This window comes from Phacochoerus africanus, chromosome 15 (assembly GCF_016906955.1).
Source record: "Phacochoerus africanus isolate WHEZ1 chromosome 15, ROS_Pafr_v1, whole genome shotgun sequence".
Taxonomy (NCBI): domain Eukaryota; kingdom Metazoa; phylum Chordata; class Mammalia; order Artiodactyla; family Suidae; genus Phacochoerus; species Phacochoerus africanus.
The window spans coordinates 17,689,617-17,701,784 of record NC_062558.1 but is presented as its reverse complement, the minus strand read 5'-3'; the positions used below and the strand labels follow the sequence as shown (position 1 = coordinate 17,701,784).

Sequence of the window (12,168 nt, the reverse complement as noted above, 5' to 3'; positions counted from 1 at the left end):
TTTGTTAGGTTTATTCCTAAATATGTGATATTTCCATGCTATTTGAAAAGCTATTTTAAATTTTTTATTTCGGATTGTTGACATAACATCAGTTTTTAGAGTTCTTCAATTTTGTCAGTTTTTATACATATCATATCATTTAAAATAAATCAGCTTTTAATTCTTCCTTGACAACCTCTACAGCTTTTATTTCTTCTTTGTGACTTATTTCACTTGATAGGCCCAGATAGATAGGATCAAGCTCACAGACTGTGTAGAGGCTGTGACACTTGACAGCTTTGTTTTGTCTCCAATCTTAGAGGAGAAGTGTCTCAGCAACGGTATATGCTATTTGCCGCATTTTTATTGTGGAGACTTTTTGTCATATTTTTTTTACAAGTTCCCTTCTATTCTTAAGTTATTGAAAATTTCCATTACCATTGAGTTTTATCCAATGATTTCTTTTTGCAAATATTGAAATAATAATATGACCTCTTCTTTAATGTGAGTCATACTGGTTGATTTTGAATGTTAAGCCAGCATTGCATTTCTGGAAAAAAAATCTCAGTTGGTCATGATATACTATTTTTTAAAATATTGGTAGATTCATTTTGGTAATCATCTGTAAAGGATTTTTCTAATCTGTAATCCTGAGGGACATAGATCTTGTAGACTCCTTTCCTGTACTGCCCTTAGTGGTTTGTTTTTTTTTTAATTATTTATTATTTTTTTTTCCCACTGTACAGCAAGGGGGTCAGGTTATCCTTACATGTATACATTACAATTACATTTTTCCCCCAGCCTTTCTTCTGTTGCAACATGAGTATCCAGACAAAGTTCTCAATGCTAGTGGTTTTGATTATCAGGTTTATGCTAGCTTCCTACAGAGTTTCTCTATTTTCTCAAATATCTCTATATAGACAGTACTCTTTCTCACTTTGATGTTTGGAAAAATTCGTCGGGGAATTCATGTGCACCTGGAGTTTTCAAAATGTTTTTCAACATGAAGCCCTCAAAGTCTAGCCATGTTGTCAGAAATAGAAGGATTTCCTTCTTTCTTGTGAGTAAAGAAGAATCTGTTGTATTTGCTAAGCAAAATAAGTCATACAGAGAAAGATAAATACGGTATGGCATCGCTTATATAGAGATCTAAAAATGCTTGGCTCAAAGAACCAGCACGGAGTGGTGATCACTGGAGGCTGGGGCTTAGGCAAACGGGGAGATGTTGGTCAAAGGGTATACAACTTTAAGTTTTAAGACGAGTAAGTTCTGGGATCTTGTGTTACACAAGTGGTGCATTTTTATTATTTCACGTTTCCCCATTGTTTCTTTGTTTTTTTTTTAAAGGCCTCACTTGTGGCATTTGGAAGTTCCCAGGCTAGGGGTTGAATCAGAGCAGCCACAACCAGAGCAACACAGTATCTGGGACCTACTCCACAGCTTGTGGCAATGCCTCATCCTTAACCCACCCAGTGAGGCAAGGGATGGAACCCACATCCTTACTGACACTATGTCGGGTTCTTAACCCACTGAGCCACAATGGGAACGCCTCCCCTTTGTTAGGTTTTGTGTTACACATTCTTGTGTGATTTTTAGCTGTCACCCTAGAGATTCCACTATGGATTATTAACTTTTTTTTTTTTTTTTTAAGTCACAGCCATAGCATATGAAATTTCCCAGGCTAGGGGCTGAATTGGAGACAGCTGCCAGCCTATACCACAGCCACAGCAACGTGGGTTCCAAGCCACGTCTGTGACCTACACCTCAGCTTAAGGCAATGCTGTATCCTTAACTCACTGAGCAAGGCCAGGGACTGAACCTGCATCCTCATGGATACTAGTTGGATTCATTTCCACTGAGCCACAATGGGAACTCCCTGGATTATTTACTGATAGTCTGTTTTTTTTTTTTTTGTCTTTTTTTGCTAAGAAAAAAGCCGCTTGGGCCGCTCCCTCGGCACGTGGAGGTTCCCAGGCTAGGGGTCTAATGAGAGCTATAGCTGCCGGCCTATGCCAGAGACACAGCAACGCAGGATCCGAGCCGTATCCGCAACCCACACCACAGCTCACGGCAGCGCCGGATCCTTAACCCACTGAGCAAGGCCAGGGATCGAACCCCCAACCTCATGGTTCCTAGTCGGATTCGTCTACCACTGCGCCACAATGGGAACTCCTGATAGTCTGTTTTAATGAGGACTTTTACCACTTCCAGAATAAAGCAAAACCAGCAATCCACCTTTCTAGCCATGTCTCTTACTGCACTTTCTAGCCATGTCTCTTACTACACTTACACTCCAGCCATACCAAGCTATAGCTGCAATTCCAGATCACACTTGATGCTCTCACCTCTCTGAGCCATGCCTGTGACACTCCTGTCTGCTTACCAGATCCTTCCTTAAGTCTGCTGAAGGGCCCTGAATCACTGATAGGCATTCTCTGTCTTTGTGTGTTAATTAATTAATTGAGTGCATCCCTTCATTTCCCTATTTATTCATCTCATAGGAACTCTGTTTGTTTTTTGCTTTTTAGGGCTGCACCCACAGCATATGGAGGTTCCCAGGCTAGGGATCTAATCTGAGTTGCAGCTGCTGGCCTAAGCCACAGCTACAGCAACACACGATCCAAGCTGCATCTGTGCACACGATCCACCTACATCACAGCTCACAACACCACCAGATCTTTAACCCACTGAGCGAGGCCAGGGACTGAACCTGCAACAACCTCATGGTTCCTAGTCGGACTCATTTCCCCATTGCCACAACCGGAACTCCAATTGTTTTTTTGTTTGTTTGTTTTGGTGGACATCTCCTAGGAACTCTGGTGGACAGGCCATGGGATCAGGACCAGCCAGAGATACCAAGACTCAGCCCCATCCCTCACAGCCTCAGAGATTTTCACTTGTATTTGAATCACAATTGTCTGTTTTTACTTCTTTCTCTTAGACATGATGTCAAATGTAATAACACTGATAATCCATCCTTTAATTCCCAGCCCCGGTCTCAGAGTAGATGCTTAATATGTGGTTTTTAATAAATAAATGAATATCTTTATTTCCACTGGGTAACAGTCCCAAACCCTATCACTTCCTTATTTGTATACTACTCCTAAAATATTTCTTGAGTTTTCTGCTCTGGGGCAGGCACCGTTCTACATTCTGAGGATGTCTGGGGGCAAAGAAGAATGGTCCTGCTTTTATGAAGCTTAAATCCCAATGGGGATATTGTTGATTAACAAGTAAAAACATAAATGTAGAATTGTAAACAAGATATAGTAAAAAGAAGAGCAGATTTGGGACCTAGAGAGGGTGTGGTATGCTTGCATGCTGGATTAGGACAGTTTGATTATGAAGAATCTCTCCAAGAGAATTCTATTTGAGCAAAGGCCTGACAACATCGATTCCTGCCCGTCCCAACTGCCTATCCTCAAAAACCTTCAGAAAAAATGTTAAAACACTGATTTCCTTATTATTCTTATACTCAATTATTTCTAAGCAAAAGTTAAAATACTTCAAACTGTCTGTCACAGGATTGATTTTTCCTTTGACAAAAGCCTATTTTTTATCTCTCAACATTCTATTTTATGAGATCTCAATCTACTTAGATAGGTTTTATAATTATTTTTAAATAGCATGTTTTGAAATTCTTATGGGTATTCATTCACCTCATTTTTTTCTCATGCAGTATCCCCAGGTCCAGACCTCTTAAAACAATGCAAATCCTCCACCCTCCTTCAGGTTTGAGCTGAAAACTCACTTCTGATTGGGAGCTTCTAAGCCATACATAGTTCCTCGGTTTGTCACAATTTTTAATTTCTTATAGTGTTTACTATCCATCCCTTCCACAAACACTGTTTCCTTTTCACAACAACTATTTTAAAGGTTTGCCCTATCTTAGTTCATCTGAGCTGCTATCATAAAATACCTGGGTGGCTTCGAAACAACAGAAATCTTTGTCGTTACTTTTCTGGAGTCTGGGAGGTCCAAGTTTAAGGGACTAGAAAATCTGGTGTCTGATGAGGCTCACTTCCTTGTTCATAGACCAAATATGTGTCTTCTCCCTCTTTCCTCACTTGGTGGTGGTGGGAGGAGGAAGGGTCTCTGAGGTCTCTTTTATAAGCACAGTAATCCCATTTGTGAGTCCTAATTCCTCTTGGCCTGGTCACCTCCCAAAGTCCCCATGTCCATGTGCCCTCACCTTGGGAGTTACAACATAACAAGTTTTTGACAGAATACAAACATTTAGGCTGTATAGCACTCTGTGTCTTCCTAATCAGAGTATATTTCTAGCTTTTTCAGGCTTTTCCTTCCCAGACGTGCCTATTATAGATAATCAATAAGCATTCAAAAAATGATAGTCCCACCAGTTTATGAGATGGCCAAACTAACTAGAGACTCTCATACTAAGTGAAGTACGTCAGAAAGAGAAAGACAAATACCATATGATATCACTTATATCTGGAACCTAATATATGGCACAAAGAACTTTTCCACAGAAAAGAAAATCATGGATATGGAGAACAGACTTGTGGTTGCCAAGGGGGAGGGGGAAGGAGTGTGATGGACTGGGAATCTGGGGTTAATAAATGCAAACTATTGCCTTTGGAATGGATAAGCAATGAGATCCTGCTGTGTAACACTGGGAACTATATCTAGTCACTTATGATGGAGCATGATAATGTGAGAAAAAGGATGTGTATGTGTATGTGTGACTGGGTCACCTTGCTGTACAGTAGCAAATTGGCAGAACACTGTAAACCAGCTGTAATGGAAAAAAAATCATTAAAAAAAAGTTTCATCTGGAGGATCAGCATCAGGTGCACTAAGAGAAAATTAACCAAATTTCCATGTTAACTTCGGCTCTGTGCCTTGAATAATATAAGATCGGAGACATATTTGTAACACTTAGGGCTTTTCTGCTTAATACTTGTATGCTCATATGTAGTATTTAATTTTTATGTTTTTATCCTTTAAAATATCTCACTATACCTTTAACCCCTATTAAACATAGCAGGTCATACACTATTTTTTTTTATATTTAAAGGACTCTGATTTGAATCCACCATGATAACGGTAAAGTACACTAGAATTTTTAAAGTGATAAATAGCTAAATCTACAGACTAATAATTACCCTAAAGACCTTTGAATGTCATTTTCCAACATACGCTTTTGTTTGTTTGGAGCTGTTTGCTTTTTGTTTTGTTGTTTAACAAAAGGAACATGAAACCACAGGAGATGTCATAGACCCTGAGGCTCTACAGATGACAATTTGAGTTAAGAGCATTTGCTGTAGAAACGGCTAGCTCTGTGCATAAGAAGATAAAAATTTTAAATTTCTCACAACTGCAATGAAGAAACTTCTAGAATGTTTCTAGAATGCCCTCACTGGTGGCTCACAAGTTTTGTTGTCTAACTCTTGTGTCACTCATTCATTGGAAAAGGCTTACCTCCCAGAGGTTTATCATCTGAAGACTAAGTTGTTGCACAAAGAAAACAAATTTCCCTGCGATTGACAGCTGTCTGAATGCATGTGTAGCTTTAATTTTATTTAATCTGTAGTCTTAAAAGTGGCTGAATCCAAAAGCTCACCATTAAAAATACCTACAAAAATTACTGAAAAGGTGCCTCCGGTGTGGGTATACATTTCATTAGAGCATTTAAATTTAACAATTAAAATTGATTCTAGAAGTAAGGACTATGATGCACTATGCTTTTCTTATTAAATAGGATTTATGGAGTGGCCTGTAAATCTAGTTCATATCCAAGAACGTATAAGGTCAAAAGACCTTTCCAGCTAATTGGGCCGCTGGCGTGAGAGAGATCTTTTAAAAGTTTCCCCAGGTTCAAGAGCTAATTGCTGATTGTGGCAATGCTTATTGAAAATATCAGTCTCTATTGTTTATTTACGTGTAACACAGGTGACACTAATTGTCTCACAGTTGTTTTCAATTCCCAGTCTGTTTGCTCCAGCATCCCTGCCATGCCTGGTTCTGATGCCTGCTCTCTCCAAGTTGTGGTTTTGCTTTTTGCCATGCCTTGTCATTTCTTTCTGGAAAGCTGGACATTACAAAAGGAACGGCTGTAAATAGACTTTCACAAGGCAGCCTAGAGGTGTGGGGGAGGAGACTCTGGATTTTCTCCCTGCTTGGGTTGGCCAGGATCGTGAGAGTGGGCTGAAGGCAGGAGTTTCTCTAACTTAGGTCAGTTAGGCTCTAGGGACACACCAGAGGGGGTGGGGTTCTGGTTAACTCTTTTCCCCTGAGGGAAGCTATAGTAAGCAGCCCAGGGTGCTCTGAAGCACGAGAGAATTTTTCAGCAACATTTATTCTGGGAACCTGGTTGAGCTCCTAGAGAGAAATCTCACAGCATTACTGGGGCCTCCTGGAGTTTTTCCCTCACCAACTTGTCTGCTCTGAGCCTTCAGCAGGCTGGCATTTCCAGCTGAGACTCTCCTGCCCGGTCCTGGTTCTTGGGGTCTTCCTGCTCTGGTAAGCCTCAACTCCTTATCCCAACTGTCTCTCCAGCCTTGGGCAGTAGCCTGCCCTGTGTCTGCTCCTCTCCTACAGGTCCAAGAAGAGAGGTTGATTTCTCATTCTGTTCAGCTTTTTATTTGTCATTAGGACGGAGTGGCAACTTCCAAGGTCCTTACCTGCAGAACCAGAAAACAGAAGCCTTAAAGTAGATTTAAACGAAACCAACCTAGAAAATATGACATAACATAATTAAGAAAGCCGGGAGTTCTCGTCAAGGCTCAGTGGAAACAAATCTGACCAGTATCCATGAAGATGTGGGTTTGATCCCTGGCCTTGCTCAGTGGGTTAAAGATCTGGCATTGCCTTGAGCTGAGGTGTAGGTCACAGATGTGGCTTGGACCTGGTGTCACTGTGGCTGTGGCATAGGCTGGCAGCTGTCTCAAATTCGACCCCTAGCCTGGGAACCTCCATATGCTGTGGGTGTGGCCCTAAAAAAACAGAAAAAAAAATAAAAAAGCAAGCTTTGGTAAGCTTAATATATAAACTGCTTTTAAAGCAAATAAATATGTTGTTTGTTTTGCTGTTTTTGATTTTTATGGCCATAGCTGCAGTTAATGGAAGTTCCAGGGCCAGGGATTGAATCCAAGCCATGGCTGTGACCCATCGTCCAGGGGCAACACCAAATTCTTCAATCCACTGCACCCCAGGGATCAAACCTCCACAGCAACCAGAGCCTCTGCAGTCAGATTTTTAACCCACTGTACCACAGTGGGTAATCCACAAGTTGTTTTTTTAAAGTCTCTAAACAATCATTTCACAACATCAGAAATATAAATGATATATGTATGTACAATTAATTTCATTAGTAATCAAGAGTAGGCAAGCTGCAGTGAAAATTCATATTTTCACCAGTAAATTTCCAAATATCACCTAATGCCTCTGAGGAAGTGTAAAAACTAACTACTCACTCTGTGGATATTCTAGCAATTCTGTTAGTAGAAATTATTCTCTCCCTTCCAAATATACATAACTAGGAATATATAATAAAATGTTTATTTCAACATGTTTTATAATATGAAAGACTGAAATAAGGTATCTTCTGTAGAATGATGTGAATTGGGATACAATAAAAAAATACCCATTGGAAATCAATGAAACGATGGCTTTTTTATGCAATTATGTTGGATAAAGTCAAGCTATAAAGCAGTAGCTATATTATAATCTGCATATAAATGTAGCAAACATACTCTTAAAATCTTTGCAGTGTTTTTTTCTGGAATGTAATGTTAAAACTTTTTAATTCTGTGTTTGCATTTTATCATGAGTGTGTTTTGTTTTTCTAAATAAAAAATACTGTATAATCAAATCTGACTTCTAGAGCCTCTTTGGAGCATAGTAACAGAGACTAAACACATTCATGTCTTATTATCTGTTCTAGAAGATGAAATGGTGTTTTTTTGTTTGTTTTTTGCTTTTTTAGGGTAGCACTCTCAGCATATGGAGTTTCCCAGGCTAGGGGTGGAATCAGAGCTACCGCTACTGGCCTTTACCACAACAGTGCAGCGCGGGATCTGAGCCACATCTGAGACCTACCACAGCTCAGGGCAACACCGGATCCTTAACCCGTTGAGTGAGGCCAGGGAGCGAACCGGGTCCTCATGGTTCCTAGTTGGGTTCGTTAACTGCTCAGCCACCGCAGGGAACTCCTGCACTGGTTTCTGTGCAGAGGCTGATCCCCTTTTCTTTTCTCCTGCAGGGAAGGGTGAGCACGGAAAACCTTACCCTCTCACGGAAGAGGACCACGATGACTCAGCTTACAGGGAAAACGGTTTCAATATTTTTGTCAGCAACAATATTGCTCTAGAGAGGTCCCTGCCGGATATCCGCCACGCCAAGTAAGTATCGGCTCGCCTGCGAGGAGAGTGATTTTTTTTTTTTCTTTGTCTCTTTTGGGTCAGTATGTTTAATGTCTATCACCGTGAGATACATAACTGAAAACCGTGCCCTAATAATTTTATTAAAAACATTTATATTCCATAATCTTAGGTGTTTTTAAACTGGAAAAACCTTTAAAATTGCAAAAGAGGAACTATCAAGTCTCTGAAATTTAATCCTCCTTTTCACTATTGAGCTGGCTGTTGGAGCTCCATTGTAAAGGAAATACTTTCCGATCATGTCTATACCTTGTCCTTTGATCATGTACCTTGTGAAGCACACCTTTTCCTCTGGCGATTAGTGCTGTTAGAACTCATCTACCTGTGCGTACCTTTTACTGACTCCGTTATTATATTGGCCATATCAGTGTCATTGTTGTTACCTTTTCTGTAGAAAGTGCCTAAAAGGTATGCATACAAAATCTAAAGATAATAATTGGTTTCTCCCTTTCCTGTCACTTATGAACTGCTCGTGGCTGGTCAATTGACAATGAGTTCAGTTTTTGATGGCATCGCGGCTAAATAGCATAGTCTGAAGGGGAACAAGAAGAATATTGCATACAGTTAGCTGAAAGCCCTCTTCGTCCACCCCATTTCATCCTAACATTGTTTAATGTCCTTTTTACTCCTAGTCTGTTAATTGTTTTGTTATTAGTATATGTGATGCCAAAAGCATGCCAAGAACCAGAGGATGTGATCAGAATTGGGAGTTGTGGAATTGTCATGCATATTTGATAAATCTATCCAACTAGCATAATACACTGACCTCTGTGCTTCACATTTCCTTAGAAATATTAGTGTGAGAGAAAGAAAATCAGAAAATAAAGGACATAAATGAAAATAGGACCAGTAATCTATATTAAACCAGAACTGTGCAGTAAATAAAACTCTGTGCAAAAATAATTAACTCTTTAGGGGAAAAAAAATCAGTAAATTATGGTCTGGGGGACTCTTTTTTAGTTGGTATATTGTGTCTGTATACATTTATTTTAAAATATTTAAAAAATTCTGGTTTTCTCCTTAGGTTTTATGTATATTTGCATTCCCCAATATAGTTAAGCAGAGGAATAATATGAAAAAAAAATCAACTTTCCCCTAAACTGAATGCTTTATATATTGGTGTAGGCCTTCTATGTAGCAAAATTATTCCCATGTTACCTGAAATTGTCTACAGTAATTCCCACTGACCAAGAACATTTCTAGTTATGAGAAATTTTAATACCTAATTGCACACCATCAAAGATACATTAAATTACATTGTTGGCTTAATAAATATGTTCAGAGAATAATTTCCATCCACCTCCTCCCCCACCCCCATGCTTCCAGTCTTTTAATGTGCCTTCAAGTGGAAAGATTTGCAGATGGAAACAGTGCAGAAAATCACTCAAGTCGAAAGAAGGCTGATGTTCCCATTCTTCTCAGAGAGTATATTTTTAGTGTAACTCCCACCTTTTGAGAAAAAATCTTCTTAGGCAATAATGGAAAAGAAATTGGAAAAAGGGAAAGAAAACTATTTTGAAATTTTTATCAGAACTACTGAGTGTATAGTATCAGAGAGTATTTTTCTAAATGTTAGGGTAGAAAAATGTGGCTAAAATATGGGGTGTGACCATATTCTTATTTACTGAGGCTAGATATTCAATAGTACAGACACCTAGTAAAATAATACAAGAAAGAAAGAAAGATAGGGAAAACAAAACAAAACACAGCAAACTTAACAGAGGATTGGAGAAGGATGCTAGCAAAATCTTCAGTGTGAGACTACCAGGAATGGTAGTTTACTTAATCCAGGATCTGACTCTCAGCTGTGCAGGAAGGAAATGCGATGCTACCTCTGCTTTTGTCAGGGTCCTGCTTGCAGGAAACCAAGAGCCGAAGAAAGTCTTCCAGGGACCCAACCACTTAAAGTCCTATGCTTTTGATCTTGTCATGCTTCTCAAAATGCAGGCACAGATAATAATCACAAGAGTATGCGACTCTGTCCTTGAAATTATAAAAGCAGCCAGACAAATATTCCTGTGTTATTAATTTAACGAGGCTACAGGTAATTGACCACAGCTTGTTTATGGAAGAGAATGCAAACTTTGAGGGACTTTTTAAATCAAACTTAACAGTTCCGAGAAACTTGGTCTTTGCAGTCAGCCAGTTCAAACTACTGGCTTGGAATGCCAGAAGATAAAGAGTTTATTTTTTCTTTACTTTAGGATTTTGTAATGAACAGTATCTGGGAGCACTATCTTGCAGTTTTGCTGAACTTGATCTTCATTCCAAGACACACCATCGTGGTTCTTACTGCACTCTTGTAGGCTACAGGGCACTCTCTCTGTTTATGCCAGTGTACATTGTAGTCCACTGTGAAGAGTATTCAGAACATGAATAATTTCAGAAATCTCAATCCAGATTTTTCCTACTCCTTACTACTAAGTCCATGATCTAATTCTCGGCAGTGAAGGAAGGAAATGAAATGCTACCTATGATTTTTTTTCAGGGTCCTGCCTTCAAGACACCAAGAGCCACTTAGTTCTCCTCCTTACTTTTTCACTGGTATAAAAATGAACAGCTTTTTTTTTGTTTGTTTTTTGGCTTTGTTATTTCATTGAGTTGATAAAAGATTCCCATTAAGTCGGAAAAATAGAGGAAAGTCATTTGCCATGTGTGCCATAATTTCAGTGTGTGCAGGATAAGATCATTTTTACTTATATCCTAATAAATCTCAATCTACATTTTAAATTTCTTATTTTTTTCAAAGTATTTTTAGCATCTCCCTCTCTTGTAAGATATATTTTCATTTTTCATGCCATCTATGCTTTGAATGGTCAAATTTTCTACCTCTTCTTTCAGAGCCTTACACTTTTGGTTAACTTTTGTATTTTTTTTTTTTTTTGGAGACATATCTATGCATTTTAAATACTCACTGCTTTCTTGAGTTACTTCCTAATTAAATCTATACCCTGAGTACCTGGGTTCAATCTGAGAGCAACCTGAGTTCAACCTGTGCTTAGAACGTCTTATCTTTCCATTTTATCTAATGCAATGTCAGTAAGAATTATATTGTGAGAGCTTCTGCATGACAAATTGATACCTGGCTGGCCTGGCTTTATTTTACACTTCAGTTTTTATCAGCTGCATATCAATTATGCATTTTCTTTACATTCAGTCACCCATGGGGATGCCACACCTTTGTATGCTCTAGAGCATCTTATTTTGACTTCCATTTCAAAGGTGGAAAATATAAAACATGTATTTAGAGTACAAAATACATACAAAATAAGGGGAAAGAAAATCATTGAAGGATGACCTGCATAGAAAAGAAATTCTGATAAACTCATGCTTGAACATATAGTTAGAAAGATAAAATTGAAGAATATTTGAGCAAGAATTTACTCCCTGAATAAGTCATTCAGCTGTTATTACAAATCCTCTCCAAATATAATATAATTTGTAATAAGAAGAAATTACATGTATAAAAATAGGAAGTACATGTGATTAGAATATATGTAAGTCATGTATAATAGCAAAGTTGAGGTCAGCTTTGAAGAGAATTCAGGTAAATGCATCATTGATATGAGATACATGTTTTGCTGTTTGAAAAAGAATATAGGTAACTATTCATGTCCACACACATTAATTAAGATGCACTTATAAGGTGGCTGAGGAGTTGGGATATTTTTGAGTTAAAGTAGATCTATTCTGAATTGTGACTTTTCCTTTCATTTATAGTCCCAAGATAGGGAAATTTTAGCTTCATGCCTTTGGTAACAAACAAGATATTGAATTTTGAGAGAAA

General features: G+C 38.6%; 1 protein-coding gene across 1 annotated transcript in view; it reads left to right on the top strand.

Moving 5' to 3' along the window:
* Positions 1–12,168, top strand: part of GALNTL6 (polypeptide N-acetylgalactosaminyltransferase like 6) — a 1,218,638-nt gene that overhangs the window by 494,731 nt on the left and 711,739 nt on the right. The window contains exon 3 of the mRNA XM_047761406.1: positions 8,204–8,342. Coding sequence (XP_047617362.1) covers positions 8,204–8,342 — 139 coding nt within the window. The remainder of the gene's footprint in view (positions 1–8,203; positions 8,343–12,168) is intronic.